At 31.9% G+C, this 24762-nt stretch overlaps 2 protein-coding genes across 4 annotated transcripts; both read right to left on the bottom strand.

The window, feature by feature from the left end:
- Window positions 1–6871: 6871 nt before the first annotated feature.
- LOC118058116 (putative calcium-transporting ATPase 13, plasma membrane-type) lies at window positions 6872–9934 on the bottom strand. Its single transcript, XM_035070812.2, has one exon. The coding sequence runs from the start codon at window positions 9932–9934 to the stop codon at window positions 6872–6874; it is 3063 nt and encodes a 1020-aa protein (XP_034926703.1).
- Window positions 9935–18993: 9059 nt separating this feature from the next.
- LOC118058115 (CRC domain-containing protein TSO1) lies at window positions 18994–24603 on the bottom strand. 3 transcript variants are annotated; one of them, XM_073403877.1, is made up of 10 exons: window positions 24266–24593; window positions 23945–24108; window positions 23114–23843; window positions 20962–21422; window positions 20814–20882; window positions 20236–20416; window positions 19879–19971; window positions 19716–19782; window positions 19399–19528; window positions 18994–19308 (listed from the first exon to the last, which is right to left on the bottom strand). In XM_073403877.1, the coding sequence occupies exons 1-10, from the start codon at window positions 24296–24298 to the stop codon at window positions 19251–19253; spliced, it is 1986 nt and encodes a 661-aa protein (XP_073259978.1). In that variant the 5' UTR covers window positions 24299–24593; the 3' UTR covers window positions 18994–19250. The 3 variants fall into 3 exon arrangements, 2 of the variants coding, with proteins under 2 accessions (XP_073259978.1, XP_073259979.1); XM_073403878.1 differs by lacking the exon at window positions 19879–19971 and having other exon boundaries at window positions 24266–24592; XR_012167632.1 differs by lacking the exons at window positions 19716–19782; window positions 19879–19971 and having other exon boundaries at window positions 24266–24603.
- Window positions 24604–24762: the final 159 nt, after the last annotated feature.

The raw sequence follows: 24762 nt of genomic DNA, 5'->3' as shown, positions 1-24762 counted from the left end.
CACTTGTTATATCCAAATAGGATCATGCATTTGACATCAACTGAACCGTGCTGGGCTGATGCTTAAAGAATTCATCTTGCATAGACTTTTTATTGGGCATTTTCAAACAATTTTAGGAATATGGATAGAATGCCAATTTATGACATCTAACACAGACGACCATAATAGTATATGCTAATATTATTAGGCATGCACAGGAATTAGCAACCCAGATCAATTCATAGACGACTCCCTTTGTTAACAATTTGATTACTAAATTGCCCTTTGCTTTCTTGAATCAACAGGTGCTTTACACTCTTGTGGAATTGAAAACCTTCTGACATCAATAAAATATTATTTCTTCACTATAGATTTGACTGGGGGCTAAGAACACCAGGGCACTTTTTGGTATTTGTCTGGTAAGATACCTCCTCCTCCTTTATGTGTGTATGTGCGTGCAAGTATTTTACTTGAGGATGTAGCTACATTCTTCTTTGGGGTTGATCTGGCATTTGAAATTCGTTGTTTAGTTTTCTTTTTCTCCTTCCTCTTGAAGTTCCCATCTAATGTTTGTATTGAGGCCATTTATTAGCTTCATTATTATCTTTAGGAATTCGAAGCTCTCCCTTTTCCTATCCCGCGCCTTTGACAATGTTTCTGAACTGTGTGACTAACAAGGAAACTATGATTCTTTGTCACCAGTGCACGTCAGCTATTGCACAGCTTTCAAAAGGACGAAACAAGGAAGACAAGGACAGTCCAGACTTGCAATCTTTGGCAACAGCAGCTTTGGAGAAAGAGTACAAGCAGAGAGCTTCTGACAAACTCTCTGTGTTCACTTCAGGTTTTAAAAGCTTGAAAGTTTCATCATAACTCGATCCTCTTTTTTTTTTTTAAGATTTTCTTTGTTGCCCCAGACTCTAAAAGCGGCCCTCAGTAACGTAACCAAAAGCTAAATTTTATAAAACATTGCAGATTCCATATTAATTTTAAATGAGTTTATAATATCGGTCTTTTTCTTTATTTTTCCTTTGATTTTTTTATTTTTTTTCTATGCTGAGGTCCTTAATATGAGAAATTTGATGTAATTATTTGGAATGCACAGATCACAGACTAGGAAGATTACAAGGATTTTTCCCTCTCTTGGCATTAATTTGGATTTTATCCACTTTCGGTTTCCGGCTTATTTTCTTGCCTTGGTATTTGGAGTTCTCTGATTTTCAGTGCCATGGATTCACGTCAAAATAAATTGTGTGAAATGGGGAAAAAAAAACTCATCATGGTCATTAAAAATTCTAATTAATATTTGAAAATTTAAAAATAATCGATTGGATATGCTAAAAATAAAATAAAAAATTATACAATCACCTTAAAACATTTTTATACACACACACACACACACATATATGTATATATTACATAAACTGTATTGCTAATTATATTTTATTCTAATAGTATGTGATGACTAAATCTATCAGTGAATTTACTTGCATGGGTGAGAAAAGATTCACTACAATGAGTTAAATTCAAAAATAGGTTTTGACATTTTAAAAGTTTTTTAATTTACTGTTTTTAATTTTTGTTTACTTTCCAATTTATTTGGTGAATTAATATTTCTTTGTTTTATTTACTCCTTATTATGTCACTATTAATAGTTTTATTAAATCATGTTAATGAATAAATAAGTGGGTTTTTTATTGGGCTCATGGAACCCAGATCAAATCTTAAGAAGAAGATATCACTAAACATTTTAGATTAAGCTATTTAAGATTCATTTATCTTACAATAGTAATTTTTGCTAAATGAGACTTTTTTGTACTTTGTACTCCAATCCTTAGATATTCAAAGTGGTATATAACATTCAAAATTTTATAAGAAATTACTAATGAATATTAAACTAAATAAAAAAATTAATACTCATGATTGTCTTTACCGTATCATTGATGAATATTATATCTAAAGGCTTAAATAGGAAGACATGTTCAAAAACCAAGGATAATTAAGGGTGTGTTTGGTATTGCGGTAGCTTTTTGTGGTTGTGGTTTTGAAAAAAAGTTGTTTTTATAAAAATTACTTTTAGTTGAGGTTGGTTTTGAAAAAATAGGTGTTTGGTTAAAACTGTGGTTGAAATTGAGGTTGAAGAAAAAGTAGTTTAAATGTGTTTGGTTAAAAAAATGCTTTTCAAATTGAAGGTTATAAAATAATTAAAAAATATATATATATTAATACTAATGATTTTTAATTTAAATATTGTAAATTTAATTACTGTTATTACATCATAAAATAAATAATATTGATATCAATTTTTTTTTAATTATTCCATTAAACTATGTGCAATGTCATCACATACGAAATATATCCAATAAAGACTATATTTTTCATGGTTTCTTAAGCGCACAACAACAAAAACTGAATCTTTTGTTACGTTATCAAATGATCTCCTTCTAATTTTTTTAAATAGAATACAATTAAAATAAAAATAAAAACTGAATTTTTTTTTTGCTGGGCCCGGACCTGGCAATAACGTAATTGGAATTGCAATCAAATTTCACAAAATGCTACGTCATTATGCGATATCCTTCTAATTTATGTAGTGTTATTAAATAATATTAAGTACTAGTTTTTCAGGAATAAAATTGAGATTAAAGTACGAATAAATTTAATTTACCTTAAACTATTTTTATATATATATATATATATATATATTTCATGTGAACAATACGAGTGCAATTAATTAAATATACTAGTTTTTCAGGGGAAAAAAAATTTGTTTACTAGTTTTTCAAAAAAAAAAAAAAAAAAAAAAAGCTAACTGTTCATGTGACAGTGAGCATGCTCCACTGTTAACAACGGGTCAGCAGCATGAGAAGCAGCATTTTGCTGCTTCTCAAAACTTGCGGTGCAACCTCAAATATCAGTGGGCCCTACCAGCAAAACATCTTGTTTTTGTTTTAACCAAACACCAGGTAGTGTGGCTGCGGGTGAACCTCATTCGCAGCCACACTACCAAACACCCACTAAATGTATTACTTCTCATTAATATTCAAGATAATTGCCCGTTATGAATATATTTTCAACGCAATTTTAGGAGAGAATTTATTTTTTAGGGTTTTGAAATGTTTTCAATAATCTTTTTAATGTGGGTCAAACCTGGATAAATTTTACAAATAAATCATTAAAACCCCAAAATAGATGCATGTGATATGACAAATATTTTTGTTTTTTTTAATGCAAACATAAAAAAATAAAAATGCTAAAATGATATCAATCAATAATTAACAAGACATTTATGAATTTTTAAAATAGATGTAAGGATGTATATATAGCTAACCATTATCAACATGAGAGGGTAAATCCTAAATAAAATTTAAACCCCAGAGTGAAAGGATTTCAAACTTCCACGTACTCTTTCGTGCATTATAAAAAATTAAGAACATGCTCATATATAGTCCACTATTTTCACATGTTATTGCAAACAAAGAATTAAAATATGAACTTCAGAATAATCAAAGAAGGTTGGTTTAAAGTGATAATGGTGTTTAGTTTGAATTTATGTGGGTATATAGCTGAAAATTAGAATATTAATTTTATTTTGTATATATATATATATATATCGCTTAGAGCTGATCAATTTCTCTTGCTGACTTCGATCGGTGGGAATAATTGAAATCGTGGGCTCCGCAAGGTGTCAATTATGGCCGGAAAGTAGCAAAGAAATAATTAAATTATAATTACAGGGAAAGAACATGTGCTTAGTGGATGAATACTTAGCTCAATCTTTGGAACTTCATGATCAAACATGTTTTTGCATTGTGTATATTGCCACTTGAAAGAACAGGGTGATGACAATAATTTCACCGGATCTTTCCAGTTCTTCAAATTACATAAAATATGTGAATAGATGCAATGACGGTGGCTGTGGAAGCTGTATGACGTGTTCGGAGTGCCTATTATTGAAAATTAAGTTTTGAAGTGTAATTTACGTCGAATTACCAGAATTGAAAGTTATAGGCATCAACTTTGATATTAGGGTTTAATTGTTAAGAAAAAAAAGTTTAAAGGTGAAATTACCCGGAACTTAGACTGGTCTAAAATTTTTAAAATATAGGAATGATAGTATAATCAAAAAACCTGAAACTACTTGCATTTTAGTTTAATTTGTGATAAAATATGGTTAAATCCCAAATAAAAAATCCTTTGTTTGAAATAATGTATATTTAGCTATTTATAAGCATGACGAAATTGATAGCAAATAATTAATTATATAAAAATATTTAAAATAATAAAAAATAAATTATACCAATTGTTTTGAATTTAAAATGTTAAATTAAAATAAAAGTAATTTTAAAAAATAAAATAATAAAAATAAGACAACAATTGAGAGTTTATTCGTGTCTCTGTGATATTTTTACATGTATTTTTGTATAAAAACTGTTTGAAAAAACAGTTATAGAGACCAAAATTATCTTCCTCGATTTCCTGACACCTCAAACAGTAGCAATTTTAAGGAAAAGCAAGTTATGTAAAGAATAGCACATGTTCTTTCCCTGTAATTATATTTTAATTATTTCTTTGCTACTTCCCGGCCATAAATGACACCTTGCGGAGCCCACGATTTCAATTATTCCCAACCGAGAAGTCATCAAAAGAAATTGAATAAAGAAAAATAACAGATTGCCTTTTGCTTAGCTTCGAAGGGTCACCGGCCCGCACTGCACTGCCGACTGCCAGTGTGAAGTCTATAATTTGTCCTTAAGGGAAAACATTCATCTAGCTTCTAGGAAACTATATTCATATAATTAAAACCAAAAAAATTATTTATTGTCAAATTCTAATAAAATTCTAATCATGTACTAACACAAACACAAAACAATACAAGAAAAACAATAAAAAAAAAAATAACATGAAATTATATCAAACAGGGTCATCATACAAAAACTTCAATTCATAATTTTTATCATTAGGTATTGTTCTTCAAATAGTATCATGAAATACAAGTTAATTAAACCTATTTATATTAGAAAAAATATCCTAAAAAATCAAAATAATAATAATAAGAGAATATTAAACTAAATTGAAAACAAAAATCCTAAATTAACTAAAAAAAAGATATGGTAAATCCAAACCAATAACTTCTAGATTTTATTTGAAGGCCTTTTTAACCTCCTATGGATACAAAATTTTAACCTTATAGTAAAACAGACTCCTAAAATCTCCTAGCAAAATTTCAACTTGTGCTAATAATCAAATATATTATGAAATGTGTTGTAATATTATGAAATATTATATTTTCCTTGTATATATTTTATCCTGCGTAATACGCTACACAGTAACTACTGTATTTGGCGTCAATTGCTGGTCTTTTAATGTGGGTTGGATTTTACAAATAAGTTATAAAAACCCTAAAATGGATGCATGTGATATGAAAAATGTTTTTTGTTTTTTTTTTAAATGCAAATATAAAAAATAAAAATACTAAAATATATCAATAATTAAAAAAACCACACACATATATATACACCCTAAGGGCCTTATGAACATGAGAGGGTAAATCCTTAATAAAATCTAAACCCTAGAGTAAAAGGATTTCAAACTTCCACGACTCTCTTTCATGCATTATAAAAAACAACATGCTTATTAGCAAGTCCCACTATTTTCTCATTTTATTGCAAACAAGAACATATATAAAATATGAACTCGATCCAGAATAATCAAAGAAACCATGCAATTTTGAAATTAATTAATCACAACACATTGATAAGTTGATCATGATAACAAAACAACATGGATTTCTTTTATGAAAAAGGTTGGAAAAACCTTAGGATTAACGAGATTAAATGATATCTCACACCTACCACAAACTATTTCTAAGATGTTCCCACAATCTAATTAAGTGACCATGACCAAAGGAAACGTTTTAAGAACCTAACTTTCATGATCTTCTCTAACCAAACACAAAACCTTAACTCCATGTTCCAACACAACCACATTCCATGTTAGGAGAAGCATCAAGTACTACCTTAACATCCAAAAACTCTAAATCCCATGCTCATTATCTCCTACATTTTGCGGGCATGATAACTAGCCTATGTTTTCTTCAAATCAAACAACAAACTCACAATCATCCTTTCAATAAATCAAGGACCAAGAAAATCTCCTTTTTTCTCATGATATATGCTAATTTCCACTATGCCTTTTATACACATGGTCCTCAAGCTTGGAAGTGTAATTCGGGTCAAATTACAAGAACCGGAAATTCTAGGGACCAACTTTGATTTTTAATAAGTTAATTGGCAATCGGGGTTCAATTGTAAGAAGAGAAAGTTAAAGGCCAAAACTTCCCGGGACTTGAACCGGTACAAAAATATAGGAATCTAACATAACTAAAAACCCTAATCAAGTTAAGGTTGAAAAAATAGGCTGTGGAGACCAATTATCTTCCTCGATTTCCTGACATCTCAATCATCAGCAATTTTAAGGAAAAGCAAGTTATGTCAAAAATAGCTGCTGATGAGGACAACTCAGGACCACAAATACCCTGCACGTGGCATTTTGTTTCTAAGGAATCCTACGCTTTACTAACCTACTTTCCACGATAGTGGTGAATTAATTGGCTGATGTGCGTACATCTGGATGCTATTTTATAACAGATCAGCCACTGATAGAATTGATGGATGGTTAATGAGATTGTCTCTCCCTTTTGCAATGTTTTTAACGGACAAGATCTTATAACACATTAACCAAGTGTGAATGTCTTACATCTAATAGATGTTACAACAGAAGGTCTTCGGACAGAAACCATGTTTTCGTACAATAAGTAACAGCCAAAACAGCTTCAAGGACCGGTAGTAAAATATATACATATATAAAAGAAAACCCTAAGTGGAACTTTTCAAGATCCAAGAAAGCTGATTTTAGGAAGAATCATACGCCTTACAAGCTGATCAAACAACCAAGATGAAGCAGCAATGCTTAAGGAGACACACCACTGCTTCCGATCCAGTTTCTCACTGCAGCTAGTCACCTTGCTCGATAACTCCACTATCACTCCCTGAGCAACTGTGACAGCAAGCACAGCCGCTAAGAAACGCTTGTTCTTGCGAATCCACATAAACATGCTCTTCTTCTCCACAGGCAGCCTCGCAGTAAATATATTGAAAACTTGGCAGATGACTGAGGTATTGAAAACAAGTGTGTTATTAATCGCCAAACCCAGAATTGACTTACCCACATTGAATTGTAGAGCTGATAGAGTAATTGCCTGATAAAAGACCTGGATGAGGATGTTGTTGAAGATGCTTTCGTTGATAGGTCGCTTGGACCAACATGCAGGAGGCTTTCTCATGAGATCTTTGGTGGGCTGGTCATGACCGATCACTGCTAGTAGGCCCAGGGTATCAATGATAACCTTTTCCCAGAGTATCTGGAATGCTGAAAATGATAATACACCAGAAGAACAAGCTGAGATAAGGTTGATGACAAGGGCTGCAACGTTCATTGTAAGCTGAAATTGAATGAACTTCTGAATATTGTTGGCGACGCACCTTCCCCAGCTCAACATATTCACCACGGAAATGAAGTTATCATCCAATATGACAATGTCTGAGCTCTCTTTCGCCACCTCAGTCCCTCGTATTCCAATGGAGAGCCCAATATCTGCTTCCTTCAAAGCTGGGGCATCGTTGGTACCACCACCAGTTACTGCTACCACATGGCCTTCCTCCTTTAAACATCGTATCATTTCAAGCTTGTCAGATGGGGATGAACTTCCCATCACAAGGATTTTTCCACTCCTTTCCATTCTCTGCTCCCGCGAGTAGTTACTGAATTGGACTCCTTCGACTATAGCATCGCTTTCCACATCCTCTTGATCACAACTGAAAACTCCACATTCAATGGCTGTTGCTCTTGCTGTGCGCACATCGTCACCGGTGACCAATATAACTTTCACTCCTGCATTCTTACATGATTCTACCGCCGTTCTAACCTCTATTCTGCATGGGTCCTTCAGCCCCACGAGCCCCAACAAAGTGAATCCAGCTGCTTCAAGCTCGTCAGAGGCCTGTCCACTGTCTTCAACTTCTTTACAGGCAAACGCCATGCAGCAGAGGCTTTTGACTGCCATACTCCGAATTATCTCCTTCAACAGCTTTCTTGCATCCTCATTCACGTCTCTAATCTCCCCATTTCTAACATAATAGTTTGAACACATGGCTAGTATCACCTCGGCATCTCCCTTCCAGTGATGAACTACCTTCTCTTTGTTTCTCCTCACCAATAGTGCCCCGCTTCCGTTATTCTCAGGATTCGAGTTCTCTACATGTTTTATTTCAACTTTTTTCTTTTCCTCGTCAATATTTACGCCCAAATGCGACATAGCCCAGGAAAGTATTGCTTTTTCAGTTGGACTACCAGAAATTTCAAGAATTGAAGTGGACTGATGAGGTTTGTAAACAGTAGTACCGGTTGTATTCAAAGCCGCCCCTTCTTGTAGTAACTCAAGGACCTTCGATTCTATTTCACCATTTGAAGGTTTAGCTTTGATTATATCTTCTCCAATGAAGAGTTCCACAACCTCCATCTGATTCAAAGTAAGAATGTCTTTCTTATCTATGATGATCGTTGTCGCTGAACCCATTTTTTCACAAGCATAGAGTTCACGAACCATGACTCTGTCTTTCATCATTCTCTTCATGAAGTATATACAAGTCAGAGTTACAGCCAAAGAGAGACCTTCAGGAGTTGCCACCACCACAATAGTCACAGCTGCAACAATAATGTGCACAACTGGATCCAGCACATCATTAATCTTTGTCTTGCTCCCATTGTATTCATAATGACCACTATCATCTCTAGTGTTCCGTGTGAAGTACCTCATCAGCAGCACTACAAGAACCAATAAAGCAACTGTCCATCCAACCTTCCTCATGTAAGAAATGATCTTATCGAGGTGAGATCGTAATGGAGTCTGTTCATCCAGATCATGGCTTCTAGAAGTCATCATCTCACCCCATGCCGTATTCACTCCAACAGACGTAACAAGCATGAAGCCATTGCCATCCGCTACCTTTGTGCCAGAAAGCAAGAAAGGGTTTTCCCTTCCTTTCACCTCAACATGGTCCATTTCACTACTGATCATGCTTGATTCATCCACCTTCAAAGAAGAATCATTCAAGAGCAACCCATCAGCTGGTATTTGGTCTCCTTTATTCAAATACACCACGTCGCCCACCACCACATCAAAAATAGAAATCTTATGTTGCCCCCCGCCTCTCACTACTTGTACCTTTATATCATTTCTCACACGAGATAGTTTGTCAAATTGATTGGATTTCATGAATTTGCTAATAGCAGGGACAGCAACAAGATGAACAGCTGCGAGAATAATACTGCCACCATCGTACCACCCATCTCTCAGCCCATGCAGTTTGATACCGAATCCCAAGGACATAATAGCACAGAACAAAAGAATGATAATTGTCGGGTCCTTGCATTCTTCAAGAAGATAGCTTAGAAATCTTTTAGAAGGAGGCTTCTTATAGCTATTTTCACCAAAAACATCCCTTCTAGGAGCAACATCAACTTCCCCTACACCATCCTTAACATCAGTTTCAAGAATGATAGCAACTTGCAAAACTCCTCCCAATTGATTCAAGACATCAAGGCTCTTTTCTTTTACCATATCGATGAGTGTTCTCTGATAGACATTAATCAAAGGAACAAGTTTATTCTCACATGGGGATCTATCATCATGAACATCAATAGCAACATAGGATGGGGAGCCCAAGATCTTGGTCTGGCTGTCAAGATCTTTCTTGGACAAAGAAACAAGAAGTCTTATGAAATAGATGGCCGTGTAAGCCATCTTCCACCTCTGATTGCGTTTTGGCTCTGGTAACAGATTTTCTTGATGAATAATGATTTTGTCTCCAGTTTTTCGAGAGCTCATAGCCATGATGCTACTAAGGCGAGTTTGAATAAAGAAAAACAACAGATTGAAATGGAGAAGTGTTTGTAAACAGTCTTCAGGGTTTTTTTTCCTGAAGGAAGCGTCGTAAATGTTTAGAAAGATGAAACCCAGTGGTGTGTGGCAAGCTACAATCTGTTAACTAATTATAGTAAGAGAAACAGAGACAAAGCATGCTTAGATGATGCTTAGATGATGTCAGTTCAGTCAGCAGGAAACTTCGCGCCAAGTGATGGGTGGAAATCCAAAACAAATACTTTACTTTTTCCTTCGTTTGAAACGCGACAAGCAGCGAGATCGGTAGGTGTGTGGCAAACTACAATTTGTTAACTAATTATATATTAATATTCCCAGCCAACTAGCTGGTATCCACTGTTGATTCGCAGTTTAACTTCCTTCTATCGTTCAACCTCTTCTATCTCAGTTTAGCAGTTATTCATATTAAATCAATAGAATTATCCATCTTACATCGCATTTATGTTTCTTATAATCACTATTTTTCCTCGAGTTAAATTTAATTTTACTAATTTCTAAATTTTTAATTTAATCTTACATATATATATTAAATAAAAAATTAACTCATAAAATTATAAGATTTTACAAGTGAATCCATCATTTTGACAATAATAATAAGATCACATCTGTGGAACAGAAGGGCGAACAAAAAAAAAGTTTTGAATACATCAGTAAATTTTTATATGATAGATTGCGGTCTGTCATGTGCTGTGGAAGGAAGTCCAGGACACTTTTATTATGACTAAATTTGCAATTAAACTTTACCCTATAACGAGTAAAGCTCCAAGCAGGCAAGAGGAGACAGACAGAAGAAAACATATTGTGTTGATCTCACAAGTAATTGTGCTATAAATCTTTGATTGATCAACTGATTAATATTCAAATTTTTTTTTATAATTATGCTACATGATATTTTTTTTTCCAATGAGAAAAAATTATAACCAAAAACTAAACCATGAGCATAGACAAGTAAAACTTTGCAAAATTAAATATTCTAAAATTTAAAACCTTAGAAAATATATATCTATCACAAACAACATCATACAAGAATAAAAAATAAATAGAGAAGATCCATAATTAAAAGAAAAAAGGATAAATAAAGTTGTAACTAAAAGCAATCACTAGGGGGAAAAATTAAAGAAAAGAAATAAATTGCATATATAGGGTTGAACTACTAGATGACATATTTATGTTAGTATAGTTTTTAATTTCTATCTAAACATCAAATTCTAATCATATACTAATGCAAACAAAAACAATATAAAAAAGATAACAAGCACAAATAACATAGAATTATATTGAATAAGATCATCATACAAAAACTCTAATTCAAGATTTTATCACTAGGTATTTTTCTTCAAATAGTATAATGAAATACAAGCTAAATAAAGTTATTTATATTAAAAAAAATCCTAAACAAATCTGAAAAAAAAATAAAAGAGTTTTAAACTAAATTGAAAAAAAAATCCTAAATTAACTAGAAAAATATGGTAAATCCAAACCAATAACTTATGGACCTTATTTGAAGGCTCTTTTGACCTCCTATAGATACAAAACTAGTTACATGCTCTGCGCGATACCGCGGGTCAATTATTTTTTGTATTTTTAAAATAGCCAAGATCTAAAACTGTTAGGTTTTTTTGTAAAGTTATACTCAAAAGTCTCAGTTTTGGTTGCATCGTCTAATCCAAGAGTAATGTTTATAATATTAATAATAACATTAAACTTGGGTTAACCCTTAGCATAAAAGTGTTTGGACTACAATACAAGATCCAATAGTATTGGACATGGGTCTGGCTGTAAGGTCGTGTCATAAAAGCGTGATAATTAAATAGATTAGTTAAAAAAAACCAACAAGAGCAAAAAAACTAATAAAAAAAAAAGAAAAAAATGAATTAATTGGGTTAACCCTTCAAACCAGGTTAACCTGTCATACCTTGAATTCGCATCATGAAAAGTTTGATAATTAAAAAAAAAAAAAAAACAAATTAATGGGTTAACCCAGAATTAACTGGGCTAACTCGTCAAATCAGGTTAACCTGTCAAACCCGGAATCCGTGTAATGAAAGTTTGATAACTAAATAGAAAAAAAAATTAACATTAACAATTTAAATTAAATGAAAAAAATTAATTTAAAAAAACAAAAGTCATCAGCCAAAAACTACTTAGAAAAAAAAATTAATATTAATAAACTAAATTAATTAAATAAAATTAATTAAAAAGAAAAAAAATAAAAGAAAAAAAACCTCTAAGAAGAAAAAAAATACTAAATAGAAAGAAATTTAACATAAACAAACTAAACGAAACGAAAAAAAAAAATTCAGGTTAACTCGTCAAATCAAGTTAAACCCGTTAAACTCGGGATCCGTGTCATGAATGTCTGGTAACTAAATAAAAAAAAAAGTGAACATTAACAAACTAAACTAAACAAAAAAAAATAATTAAAAAGAAAAAAAATCTGGATTAACTCGTTAAACCATGCTAACCCGTTAAACCTAGGATCTGTGTCATGAAAGTCTGATAACTAAATAAAAAAATTTAACATTAACAAACTAAATTAAACAAAAACATTTATGAAAATAATAATAATAAAAATTAACGGGTCAACCCGGAATTAACTGGGTTCACTTGTGAAACCAGGTTAACCCGTGAAACTCGGGATATGTGTCATGAAAGTCTAATAACTAAATAGAAAGAAATTTAACATTAACAAACTAAACTAAACGAAAAAAAATTTAAAAAGAATAAAAAGCAAAAACAAAAAATCTATTTTAACTTGTCAAACCAAGTTAACCCGTTAAATCCGGTAAACGTGTCATGAAAGTCTGGCAACTAAATAAAAAAATTAAACATTAATAAACTAAATTAAACAAAAAAATTTTGTTAAAAAAAAAACAAAGGAAGAAGCAAAAAAAAATCCCAAAAAAACATAAAAAAAATAAAAAAAATAAAACAACTAAAAAAACTAAGACAACTTAAAAAAAGAAACGCTTAAGGAATCAGTGTTTTACTGTGGAAATGAAAAAAATTATTAAAAAAATAAAAAAAAATCTGAGTTAACTCATTAAACCTGGAATGCGTGTTTATAAAAGTTTGAGATAGAAAAAAATTTAACATTAATAAAAAATTTTTATTTTTAAAATATCCATTAAAAAAAAACAAAGAAAAAATGAAGAAAAAGAAAAGCAAAAAGTAAAAAAAAAATCTGAATTAATTGGGTTAACCCTCAAACCAAGTTAACCCGTCAAACCAGGGATTTTGCGTCATGAAAGTTTGATAACTGCATAGGAAAAAAAAAATTAACGGGTTAACCCATAATTAATTTGGTTAGCCTATGAAACCATAAAAAAAAATCTGGATTAAACTCATTAAACCCGGAATGCGTGTTATAAAAGTTTGAGATACAAAAAATTTAACATTAACAAAAAAAATTTTTAAAAAAATATCCATTAAACAAAAAACAAAGAAAAAAATGAAGGAAAAAAAAAACAAAAAGCAAAAAAGTAAAAAAAAAACGAAAAAAAAAGGACAGCTCAATTAAAAAAAACAATGAAAAAAAAAGACTTTTAAAAAAAAAAAACAAAAGGTAAAACAGCAGGGATCAGTGTTTTACTGTGGACTGCACAGTGCAGTCCACAGTAAAACATTAATTCCTTTTAGCTATATATATAATTTTAACCAAAACAAAATTTATAAAATCTCTGTACAAAATTTCAGCTCTTTTTAAGATTAAATTAAAAGGAGTATTTGTTAACAAAAGGCTATAAGTTAGGGGAAAAAATTTTCAAAAAACTATATACAATGCAAAAACATCAATACATTGTAACTATATACAATGCAAAAAACTATATAATTAATATTATTAATATATCAAGCTCAACTACATATGTATTTCTTATAATTACTTTCGAAAGCATTAGTGTGAAAAGAAAGAAAGAAAGAAAGTGGGACTTTTAAAACGTTGAACTACATGTGTATTTCTCATATCCCCATTTCGTCCACTCTCTTCAACCTCTGCACAGGTCCTTCAGCCCCACGAGCCTAGCTCAACTACATATGTAGGCTGAAGGACCTATAAATCTTTCTTTTCAAAAGATATCTACATAGCTCGTAGGCTAGTATCACCTCGGCATCTCCCTTCCTGTGACAAACTACCTTCTCATTGTTTCAACGTAGGTCCTTCATCGGAGTCAGATTTTTTTTTTTATAAGAGAATAAATTAATAATAAATACTCTAACTTTTTGATATAATTTTTTTTTTTAATTTAATTAAGTTATATAACTTGAAGATTTGAATGATTATTCATCCTTAAAAATTTTACACTTAAAATACTTTTATAGTGACGTATTAATTTAATTGATGAACCTAATGATTTTATTATTATCATTAATGTCTTCATAATAATTAACACAATAATAAAGTCAGTTGAATTGCATAATAATTCTAAATCTTTCATATGATATTCATATCAAAATACACATCAATTTATCAAAACTCATTTCAATTATATATATATATATATATATATATATATGATTAAATTATACTTAATCATTTCTAAACATTTAAATTATTTCTACACACACACATAAAAGTTGTATAAACTCACTAAGTCAAATATGTGAAACAAGTTTTAATATTATACTCTAGTTTTTAAATAAGAGAAAATACTAAAAGAGAGAAAAAGTATAACTTGTGGGATTTAAATCCATACCCTCTTCTAACTCCAAGCATCTCTTTAACAAATAATTACAAATAAATTTGTGATATAAAATGACAATTAATAAATGTACATTGTAAATTAAGATACCTCAATTAAATAATTAAATCCATAATTATAGTGAACTAAGAGACCTTAGTTAAATAATTTTAATAATCTACTCTGTCGATACAAAAGATGCAAAAAATAGTGATTTTACGTGAACATTAATTTATTTATTTATAATAAAAAAAACATTTAATTGATTAAATTAAAAAATTCAAATATTTATTTTGAATATATTTAAACTTATTCATATCAAAACCCCTAAATTATCATAAACTCTAATATCTTTAATAACTAATTATAAAAAAAATAAAATTAAAATTAGATAATGAAATAAATAGAAAAGATAAAAAAAAATCTTACCTAGAGCATAAAGCAAAAGAATTAAGAAAGAAAAAGAAGCAGGTAATAACAACTTAAAAGAAAAAAAAAAACTCTCTGTTAATTAGTAAAAAATCGAAAAAAAAGGAAAAAAATTAAGTAAATGAGCTGGAAATATATTATATATTATATTAAAATATAATTAAACAATAACTTTTCACTTTCCATGTATCAAACCCTCCCCAAATTATTATATTAATATCCTAATATAATAAATATTTTAAAAAAAAAATTAAGGGGGTAATTGCCTCCTTTCACCCACGTGATCCGCCACTGCCTTCAGCCCACGAGCCATTGAATATTCTGCATAGGGCCTTCAAGCCCTACGAGCCTAGCTGATACATATAAAGTTCAACAATGTCCCACTTTCTTTCTTTCTTTTCACACTAATGCTTTCGAAAGTAATTATAAGAAATACATATGTAGTTGAGCTTGTATTTAGGTTTCCCAAACAAGGTCAAAAGTTGCTGTTCTCCTTCCCTCTTCATTCCCCACTTTTGGTCTCCACATAATGGTCATATCCAATTGCCACCTGCACCAACACGATGTACAGAGGAAGTGAAAAGGCGGCAACATTAAGACTATATTTTCTAAAAATTTGTTTTATTTTTTTATATGATTTTATTATGATAATATTAAAGTTAATTTTTTAAAAATAAAAATAATATTATTTTAATATACTTTTAAACAAAAAAAACCTTTTTAAAACAAAACAATATATTGTTACTTGGGGACGCTATCCATCTTCTAAGACTTCTTCTAACAACTATTCTTGTTTGATTTATAGATATACAGTATAACTTTATATTAAATTAATTAACACTTGATATATTAATAATATTAATTATATATTTTTTTGCATTGTATATAGTTACAATGTCTTGATGTTTTTCCTCTTAAAAAAAAACAGATAATGAAATGATGATTGGGGGGTAAAATAGTCTTTTTATAAGGTTTAATTGTCATTATCAAATTGGATAGGAGTAAATCAGTTTTCTTATATTTTTTAGCATATTAAAATGACTCTATTATCCTTGAAAATAAAAAATAAAATAAGCTAGAATACAAGGACTTTTTAGTCTTTTCACATTTTTACTGCATAATGAGATGATTGAAATGCCTTTCAAAACATAAAATAAAATAAAATCAATGTATTAGGGGAATTTTCATTGTTTCACCATAGTTTTTCAACTATAATCAATTTCAATAAAGGAACAATTCAATCTTTTAGCAAATATAAAGATAATTATAAATTTAAAAGTTCATGCGCTAGCGAGTGGAAGTGTCAACGCTTTTTAGATGGCACACGCATCGCTTTATGGTAGTCAAATGTCATTTTCAACGATGATATTAGAAGCGTCATAACATCCTTTTCCCGGTGGTCAGGTATGTGTGCTCACCAGAGTATCAGCTAGGCTCTAGTGGCTCTTTTTTTTTTTTTTTTTTTCTTTCTCCCTCTTTTCTCTCTTCTCACCTTAGGTCTCATGCCAACCCTTCCAAAAATCAAATGTGTTTTATCAATTTTTTTAATTAATTTTCATCCTTATTATTTTTATTGCTATTTGTTTTGCTTTTTAAGGCTTTCAATTTCATCTCTCAACATTTTATTTCATTTAATATTTTTTATTCAATCTGGTCCTTATTATTTTTATTGTTTTTTTTGTTTTTATTTCTTTTCTTGACTTTTATTTCTTTTTCAATTTTATCCCTCATCATTTTATTTTATTTAATTTTTATATCCAATTTGGTACTCGATGTTTTGATTGTTGTTTTTTAATCCTTTTCTTGATTATTTTTTCGATTTCTTCTCTCACCATTTTATTTAATTTAATTTTTGTATCTAATTTTATCCTCATTCTTTTAATTATTGTTTGTTTTTTTTACTCTTGGATGATTAGAGATTTTGCTTCGTGATTTTTTCATGTTTGTCTTTTATTGGGTAATCTCGGTCTTATAACTTATGTCATGAGTTTTGAAAATTTGTTTGATTTAACTTCGATTTTTTTAGGTTTTTTTATAATTTTAGTTTTGTTTTTTCAATTTCATAATTCGATATTAGGTTATTAAGCCTTAAGTTTTTTTATATTTTTTTTGCTTTTCTTTCTATGGAGTTATCATAATCTTATATTTCAGGTTGTAGGTTAGTTAAGTTAACCTGGGTTGACTCAAGTTTTTTTCTTATATTTTTTTAAATTGAATTTTTTTTTTCCTAGTTTCTTCTTTCATCATTTAATTTGTTTGAGAGTTGACCTTCATTGTTTTATTTTACTTTTTTGTGCAGGCTTATATCAGTCTTAAGAACGGGCCACGAATTTAACATATTAACTCAAGTTTCTTTTTTTCTTTTTTAAAATTAATTATTTTAAGTTTTGTTTATCCTTCAATATTTACTTTGCTGGCAATTAAAACTTGGAACTTCTTTTATTTTTCTCTTTTAAAAATTTATCCCATTCTCATTTAATTTTTATTTTATTATTAAATAAAATCATTAAAATCTTTTAAAAATATTTAGAGTATCTTTTTCAAATAATTGACAAGCATTTTTTATCCGTCATTGTTTTTTTTTATTATTTGTTTTTTGTAATTATATTATCAAATTAACTAATTTTATTGAATTTGTTTTTCTCGGCTCTTTAAAAAATATTATATAATATAATTGTGTTTTTTTTTTGTTTTTTTTGCCATGATAGAACACAAGCTGATCACTCTTCAGTAAAATTTCTAAAAAAGCATAATTTTCAGCTGCCCTTTTTTTTTTTTTTTTTTACCAAGCAGCTCCATCGGTCATATCTCTACAACATCAAATCATGGTATTAGCAACAGCTTTCTTGAGGACAAAAGGAAAGCCCTCAACTTCAACTTGCACGCCATCGGCGAACTTCCCATGCATTTTGTTGGCTGTAAAGTAGTTTTTCTATTCTATTTCCTATGCATTTAGTTTGAAATCTAGGGCTTATAAGACCTAGGATTATGAATTTTTAATATTTCCTTTACTCTGGCAACTGATCTGAAGGTAAGAGAGCGGAGAGCCCATGCTCAAGCACAAAGACAAGGACGTTGAAGGCGTGTCTTCCTTCACTCACAATCCTGTAGCTTTAGCTAGGGCTTTGAAAAACTAGGACCAAATGGCTAACATCTCCTCCTTTGGCCATCTTCCTCATCCACTTTACGAAGAGGAAAACATACCTTTTTCAAATTATTTACTTTCCAGTTTACTTTCCAGAATGTAGTCATCGACAAATTCTTTACTTTCCAGAATGTAGTCATCGACAAATTCTTTACTTTCCATCCTCTTTACAATCAACTATATTGGAGTCGGGGATAATCTAGTTTATTCAGTGCGGTTCTAAATTAGGTTAAAAGAAGCATTAACCAAACGCAACCAAGAAACCTGTCAAGCAAACCGGTTTATGTTTCTCTTCCTGAGTTCTTGCAGATTAATTATGCATCAGTTGCACTTGTGAACTCATGTAGTGTTCACATTACATTGACAGGATCGCTGGAAGATGAAAGTGCTTATCCATAACGTTTGTCCTCAGGAACCTGTACTGTGTAGTTCATATGGAAGCAAAAGGATTGAGAAGAGAGTAATTCTATTACAGCACATCTATTTAATTGTAACAACTAACTTAATCAAGTGTATAGTTACATTACACGCACAACTTTCATCTTGTACAATACATCTATTATAGATACAGGGCGTAGATTTTCATAAAATTAGTTCTATACGGGCTAGCAATAAGGGGAAGCAAATTCTTCTTGTACCATTATACTATGAGAAACTTGATTGGAAGCTGGAACTCAAACGTGTAAATAGCATGCCTTTGCATCATGAGACAGCAAGTTGCGAGAGAGGTTGAAATTCATTGCTCACTTGATGGGTTGAGATATGGGGATGGATTGAGAGATCTCAGAATCATCCAAGAAGCTGATGAACCAAAACCATGATGAGGAGGTGAAACCCTCAGGCAGTTTGGAGAGACTGACTTAACTTCACTTGTAGGTGAGCAATTGCTGTTCAGAATTTCAGGAGTTTCATCTTCTGGTATTACCTTAAGAAGCTTCTCATATTTAGGCTGGTGATAGAAAAAATGTGTTCTAAACTTTTGGACGGTGCGTATTTGTGTTGATGGACCAACATCTCAAAGGGAAGATCCTTGGAGCTGCGCACTAATGGGGATTTGCAGATGAACTGGAGACCTGAACATGTATAAACCTTTTATCTTTAAAACAGACAACATGATCAGTACAAATGCCATGCTGGACTAATAATATGTTCAAATATCATACCTGGAATTTTGAGAAGGTGGCATAAGATCTGGGTGATCTTCACCCTTTTCTATTATATCAAGTAAATTCAGGTCTGATGCATCCTCATGTATTTTAGATTCCTCCCATTTCAGGTCATCTTCTTCAACTCCTATAATTAGTTCAAAATAATTAAAATAAATAAAGAATATTAACCCTTTTATTAGTGAAAAAGCAAGAGCATTATTCAAAACACAGCCAAAATGAGATAATTTTGGAAACTAAGATAACTAACTTTGAATCAGTTAATTCAATTGCTAAGACATGTATGGGAGCATGGAGATTATTACAACATTTACCACTCTTGCAACCAAAAGTGTTTTTACATCCTTCGCATCTACAGTAGGAAGAGCAACCAACACCACCCTTTGTACACAAGTAAAATTTCATGTTAGATGGGGTTACAAACACTGCACATAGAAAGAGACAAGTGGTAAATCAAGAAGCATTTGCAATATTAACCTGAAAGCATTCACAATATTTCTTTAAGCAACTTGATTTTTTACAGTTGCATCCTCTTTTATGCCTGGCTGAAGCTGGAGTTTTGTTAGTCTCCTACATGAACAAAAATTGATTACACATAGTTCGAGGAAATTACAAACAGCCAAAGGCAAAATACATTTTGACCATTTGTAATGGCATCACAACCTTCAACATACAATCCTCTTCATTAATTTTTGTGAAGGCTATGCATCATTGTGGCTTTTTACCTCACAAATGAGACCATACTCAAACAAAATAGAGCAGTGAGTGTGGATGCTGTGATGCCAGCGCAATTCATAAACCAAAATAGCAGTATAATTTAGGAGAATTCCTCACCCTAAATTCAGAGGCAGAATCCAAGTTTCTTATCACTTTGGGAGCAAATGCAAGAGGGTTGCGAGACTCAATCTGTCCGCGTGTTTCCAGAACAGTGCCTTCATGACCAGGATTGTTAAAACAATCTAGACATGAACAAGGCTCAATACAATAGAGACCAGCAGCAAAGCATTCACAATAACTGTACAGATAACAAGATCTTGTAAGCATACAATAACCACAATATAAGCTTGAATCTAATTCAATTTCTAGTGTGAAACTTGATATCTATTTTATATCTAGAAAGGGAGCTGTTAAGTATGGCTAGGAGAAGAAAACCAAGGCATACTGTTTAAATCCACTGTAATCAAGATTCTGACCCCTGTTTTCAAAGGCCAATTTAGAATCATCAAGCATCGGAATCAATGAGATTAACTAGCCTTCAGGTTCTGCCTATTTTCATATTTATTACTATTACAGCAGCGTTTTATCATGCTACAGAAAATGAAAGAATTAGCTGATGAATTTTGAGTAGTTAGGTCCTCCAAAAATCAGACACATGAATACTAAAAGTAAATTTAGGAAACTGATGAACTTACAGCTTTAGGCATTTTGATCTCTTACAATTGCAGCGCTTGCATGATGCTCCTTGATTTTCCAATTTTTGCCTGAAATTTAAAACAAATCAAAAACTTTACCTGGGGAATTTGGCCTCAGAGATTAGAATGTATTAATTTCCGCATGTACCTCTTCATGTTGGGACTGCTTATGCCAAACTCTTCATTCACAACCATTGATGCGTGAGGAGCATTTTCCATGATCTTATTTTTGTTATCAAAAGGAACAAAATTTGTTTGCACAGTTGTCAGAGCTATGGATTTAATAGCAGGATCTTGAACAGATGTCATGTTCAGAGCAGGGGAAGGCGGTTCACTTATTTCTTGCTTTACAGAAGCTCGCGTCTCAATCTTGACAGCTTTGCCATTGCTTGCAGCAGTGAGAGCATTCAAGTGCAAACCAATACCCCTTCCAGATAATGCAGATAATGTCTTTCCCTTTTCTGTCCTCCTAGAAGATGCATGCTTTTCCTTGTAGGCATCATTATGATCTAATTGTGACGAGGTTGAACTACTATTAGATTCAAATGCTAATTTCTTTTTATGAGCTCCCATCTCAAAAACCAGGCACCGCCTTCGTATTTTATGCTGCTGCTAAAAATAAGCTAAAGATGTTTAAAAAAAGTGATTAATATTGAACTGAATGAAGAATAAATTAGTCTATATGTTGTACTGTGGAACATTGGAATTCATGTAATCGCAATTAATAATAGAACAGAAAATCTACTTGGCTGCTGGCATCAGCATAATTAGCCAACATAAAAATTTCTTTTAAGGTTGTGTTTGGTTCAGGGATAAAAATTGGAGGTTAAGTGTCAGGGGGTTAAATGTAAGGGTACAAACAAGTGGTTGAAGGGTAAAATGTTAAAGATGTTTGGTATGTGCGTAAAAATGATGTGTAATGCTAGGATCAAATAAAATTATAATCAAGTTTTAAATTAAACATAATAAAAGATGATGCATATGTATATGTTTGTGAGACCCATGATTATATGTAGAGAAAAGAAAACAAAATGAATGGTTAGTTTGAAAAAAGAAAACACAGATGCACAAGTCCCAAAATCCCCCCCCCCTAAACATTTTTGTTATCCACCGCTAAATTTTCCCAAACAGGGTTAAAGGGGGTTAACATTTTACCCCCTTTAACCCCAAACCAAACACGCAACCTAAACAACAAGGTCAATTTTGTGTCCTACAAACAGCAGAAGAACTACATTAAGGTTTATTGAAGCTTTGGTTAGTGATGGCATCAAGAATTTATTCTATATGCATGTAAACTTAATACCTTTAAATTTCTACCTTGGAGTGCACTTGGGCCTTGGCCTAATTAATCTTTTAAGTACCACTTACCTTCTATGTTCTTCCATTGTGAACTTACTCTTACATGCTTATATTTCATACTAAATGTCAATCCTGTTCAAAATAACTCATGATGCTACTCCAGTAAACTAGTGAAACACAAAGGAAAAATTTTCTGACTGGCATAATTTGAAGCACATTTGCAATTTCTTTCTTTCATTCAATCCTTGTGTACATTATCAAATCAGTCATTTTTGTCAATGTTCTGCAGGCATAAAAAGCCTCTGGTGTGATTCTAACAGTTGTACCAGCGCCACAGACTTCTATGAAAACCCGTAATGATCACCACAGCTTTTGATGAACATTTGTATCACAACAGACAAACTTGCAGCTGCAATAAGAGTCTTCTAGCAGATAGCTTGTTGATTACAACAAAGCATTTTGCAGGTATAATGAAAATTGACCAAGGAGAAAAATTGTTCTCGGAAAAATCATCAGCACCAATGCCTACACATGTATTGTTACTCATTTATCATCAAAACAGATAAGTATACAATTCTAAATGAACAAAAAAATACTAAGGTTTGCTTATAGGAGCCACTCCTTCAAATGCTGCCCATCTCATCCTATTTGTCTGTGACAACTACCAACAACACTGCCATGAAACTTGTAATCTTATGAAACACAAAACAATCATGATAAGCCGAGATTGGAGTTATTTGTAAGAGTGAGATTATAACAAGAGTCCTTTGACGTTGAGAGTCTACAGGTGTTCCGAAATTGATGGATACACATTTATCAAGATATATGACACATAGTTCAATCATGAAAGGCTTTCAGGAAGTAAACAGAACATTAACTCGGTTATATTAGTCAATTTTTAGGTTACTCACAGAACTCAGCTTGAAGATGTTTACATGGTATTGGGCAACAACCATCAGAACATAGGTACAAGCAAATAGTCTTAGTTCTTAAGTTTTTACCTTGCTGATAGACTGGCAGTTCTTCCCCTTGACATCAACTGTTGCAGACACATCAGTAACTAATGGTTTATCTAGTAAAGTGCTAGGAAGTACAGATGGAGTCTGATCTACTTCGTTCTGTTCTCCAAATTCTTTTGGCTGAATTCCCAGATCTCCCATATCACAATGCTGGAAAGAACCTACACAATTGGAAGTTTCTGAATCATTGTTGTTATCCTGTGGAACCTGTAGAACATTTGAGATAAAAGATATGGTCCCAGGATCCACCATTTTTGGCTCCTCAGCAGATTCCTCATCAAAAGATGGCTCCAAGGTCAAGATATCAGCTACATCAGAAATCAGAGCCACCCAATCACATCCTGGTTCATCTTCATTTTGCCTAGTTTGACCAATTTTATGTAAATCCCTTTCACTTTCATATGATTGATATCTTTCATTTAAATTGCCTGCCATCTCTGGCTCAGTAATTGCATTGAGAGGCACCATGATCATGTTTCCACCTGAGCTAGAACAACCATATTTCAAGGCTTTTCGCTCGTCGATTGCTAATTCCAAGTGCTCGCTGGGTGGCTTAGTAATAACTCCTTTACCTGAATTCCCAGGAATGAAGCATTCTGATTGTTCAACACTCAAACCAGTTGATTTAGCAGCCTCAGAATTCCCTTCACTTGTGCTGTTTTCATCTTTGCTTTGAAGGAGCTCAGGTTTTGAAGGCTCTGAGAATCGGTCCCTGATAGAAGAAACAACTCTAAGTTAAACTAGTGTATTTAACAACAATTGCTATACTTTTGATCCTGGTTCTGTTGAACAAAGCCAGGCAATCCATTTTACCTTCTAGTAAATGATCTGGTGTCGCGCTGGGAACTAAGCTGAGGTGAAGTGAATACAGAAAGTGGGGATGCAAATGATGGCAAGTTGAATGCTTGAACAGTGTGTATGGACTTGACTAACTCAATTGGCGAGAGATTGTTGATGTAATTAAACACAGGAGAATCCTGCAAGGTTACCAAATCATTACTTCTCAGAAGCAGCAGCCTTAGAACCCGACTATTAACGAATGATAAAGAGCCACCACGATGAAAGGAAATTACAATTTCCAATTAATCAAAAGACAACAAACCCAAAATCATTAAAGTTGCATACTTTCCAAACCTTGAACAAAATCTGCATAAGGAAATCTTTCATTTTTCTCTTACCATTTATTTTCTTCTTTTAGCTCAGTTGGAATCCAGATTGGATTCCATACTCATTAAAATGATAGCAATTTACCCATATCCTTCAAATTAACATAGATAAACAAAAACTCCAAAACCCTAATAGGTTAACAGTGAAAAAACTCTGAAGGACCCAAATCCACTAAAATCCAAATCAATTCAGACAAGTATACACAGATACGAAACAAAACATCATGTAAACCTCAAAAAAAACAACCATAATCTCAACTTTGAAGCAAAATAACCCAGAAAAAAAACCATAACCCATGATTCTACCCTCAACATGAGAAAGAACAGTGACCCAAAAGACCAGCAAATAAAAACCCACACATAATTATCCATTTAACACGAAACAAAGATAAAAGAAAATAAATAAATAAATAAGGGGTTTAAAGAAAGTAGACCTCGAATTGAGAGAGGGGGTTAGGTTCTTAT

This window comes from Populus alba, chromosome 13 (genome assembly GCF_005239225.2).
Source record: "Populus alba chromosome 13, ASM523922v2, whole genome shotgun sequence".
Taxonomy (NCBI): Eukaryota; Viridiplantae; Streptophyta; class Magnoliopsida; order Malpighiales; family Salicaceae; genus Populus; species Populus alba.
This window is presented reverse-complemented; position numbering and strand designations above follow the sequence as displayed.